The sequence below is a fragment of the Echinops telfairi genome, unplaced genomic scaffold (assembly GCF_000313985.2).
Source record: "Echinops telfairi isolate 266 unplaced genomic scaffold, ASM31398v2 ScPeMD7_9;HRSCAF=40, whole genome shotgun sequence".
NCBI lineage: Eukaryota > Metazoa > Chordata > Mammalia > Afrosoricida > Tenrecidae > Echinops > Echinops telfairi.
The window spans coordinates 75,284,497-75,286,545 of NW_022103906.1; the positions used below are offsets into that span (position 1 = coordinate 75,284,497).

A 2,049-nucleotide genomic window follows, 5' to 3' on the forward strand; every position below is an offset into this window, starting at 1 on the left:
AAAAAGTCATTCTTGCCGCTGTCCATTGAAGCAAAAGAGTAAGTGGCTGAATTATCCCCATTTGACTCTCTCAAGCCTTCAGAGTAATTCTGGTACCTAAACCTCCAATAACCCAAAACAAAAAACACTGAGGTGGTAACCTGAGGAAAATAGCACTAGGGGGAAAATTTTCAAAATCACAAATGAAAAGTATAGAGACAGAAATCCCAGAAAAATACACTGCTGTGTGTGTTTCTCCAGCAGCAGTTGAAAGCAGAGATGGAGCCAGCGGGGGTGTATGTGTTGGGGGTGGGGGGGAGGTGAGGTTGAAAGAAGGCCGGGGCAGGATCACTGGGCAAGTAGAGGGTCAGAACTTGCTGGCAGTGGGTTCTGTTTGAGAGGGAGCAGCTGAAGCAATGAGCACTGAAGACAGGAGACTGCTTATCAGGAGGCTAAGTGAAAATAAGGTGTCTGTCATGACACAATTACTAGTAGTCCAGGACCCGAGAGACTGGCCCGCTGCAGGCTGAGGTGACATGTGGTCACTGAAATCGACCGGGAGCACTAGGGACTCTGGGGTGGAGGGGGGAGATTCCAAGTTGGGCTGGGTGACTGGATCAGTAAGTCTGAAGACAGTGTGCAGTGACTAGGGCTGGCATCTTGAGCAAGGACCACAGACACACCCAACCACTCTCTATGACAAATACAATCAATTAAAATGGTTGCATTTTAATTCTCTATTCCCGTGGCTATAAACCCATTTGGGAATAGGTTGTCTTTGTCCTGTTACTGAAACAACCAGATTAGTGCAGGGTGTGGGGGGTGAACAGAGATGAGAATAGATGGCAAAACACAAAGTCTCCAAGGAACCAGGAAGGACATGCTGAAGAGACAGAGACAAACTTCCCTTCGCCAGCCAGGGCCCTGGATTCCAGCTTCTCTCGCTCCCGACACTGTGAGAAGATAAGTGTAGTAAAGCCAGTCTCTCGTGGTAATTCTGTTAATAATATAAACTCCAAAAACTCATTGCAGACCCATAGCAACCCTACAGGACTGGGTAGAACTGCCCCTGTGAGTTCCCAAGACTGTAACTCTTTATAAAAGAGCATAGAGAAGCTTTGTGCAGTGGCAATATCGTAGCCAATGAGGTGTACCCGAGGCGCGATTATTGCTAATTGAAAAAAAAAAAAAGCGCATAGAGAGCCTCATCTTTCTCCTGAGGAGTGGCTAGTGGTTTCAAACTGCTGACCTTGCAGTTAGCAGCCCAACACGTAACCACTATGCCGTTATAGCAGCACTAAATGACCCAAATCCTCAGTAAACCAAACATTGGGGGTTGGGGGGCGCAGGAGTAATGCCATTTTGCACTTAACAACAGCAAAGATAACCTGGTATGAAAATCTTATTGTTTGGTGGAGCAAGAAGCGTGTGTTCACAGAACTTATGCTCCAAGCCCCTTCATCCTGCCCCAAGATGACAAGGTGTTTGAACCGCGTTCCTGCCATACTGTAAGCTCCTCAGCTTTTAAATCTGACGTAGAAAATGTCATTGTGAGACAAAGAATGATCCTTGCAACCAAAAGTCAAGGGCACACGAAGCTCCATTGCACGTGAGTGGATTCTGACTCATCGGGACCGTAAGCCGCAACTGCTCCGGAGGGTTTGCACGGCTGTAATCTCCAGGGAAGGCAGACTGCCCCCTTTTCAATGGACCACCCACCTCTTTTAACCACCGTGCCACCGTCCAGAGACATGTTTTTTAAAGCCATTTCTAAAAATATAACTTGAATGGATATAATTGAGTAAGTAGAAGTGAAAAATCAGCGAGGTAAGATTAATTTTTCATCTTTCCTTACCTGCACGTTTTCTCTTCCTACAATTAACTTTGAAAACACGATCAAAAAGGGCAAGATCATGCCACTACCCCGCTTGCAAACACTCCGCATGCTCCCCCAGGCCCGGGACCAGCCCCGGGGCATCATCCTGAGAGCCCTTCTGGGGGGTCTCGCCTCTCCCCTCAGCCCGCCCACACCTCGCGGTCAGTCAGTCCCCCCGCAGGCCCCGCACACGG

At 48.2% G+C, this 2,049-nt stretch overlaps 1 protein-coding gene and 1 non-coding gene across 2 annotated transcripts in view; one reads left to right on the top strand and one right to left on the bottom strand.

Moving 5' to 3' along the window:
- SMYD5 (SMYD family member 5) overlaps positions 1-1,929 on the bottom strand; it is a 13,587-nt gene extending 11,658 nt beyond the window's left edge. Inside the window, exon 1 of the mRNA XM_045286682.1 lies at positions 1,835-1,929. Within this exon, the coding sequence (XP_045142617.1) occupies positions 1,835-1,924 (90 nt within the window). The 5' untranslated portion in view covers positions 1,925-1,929. The remainder of the gene's footprint in view (positions 1-1,834) is intronic.
- LOC115868324 lies at positions 1,094-1,235 on the top strand. The gene has a single exon (XR_004045507.1). It is a non-coding gene; the product is annotated as a U4 spliceosomal RNA (small nuclear RNA).
- Positions 1,930-2,049: the final 120 nt, after the last annotated feature.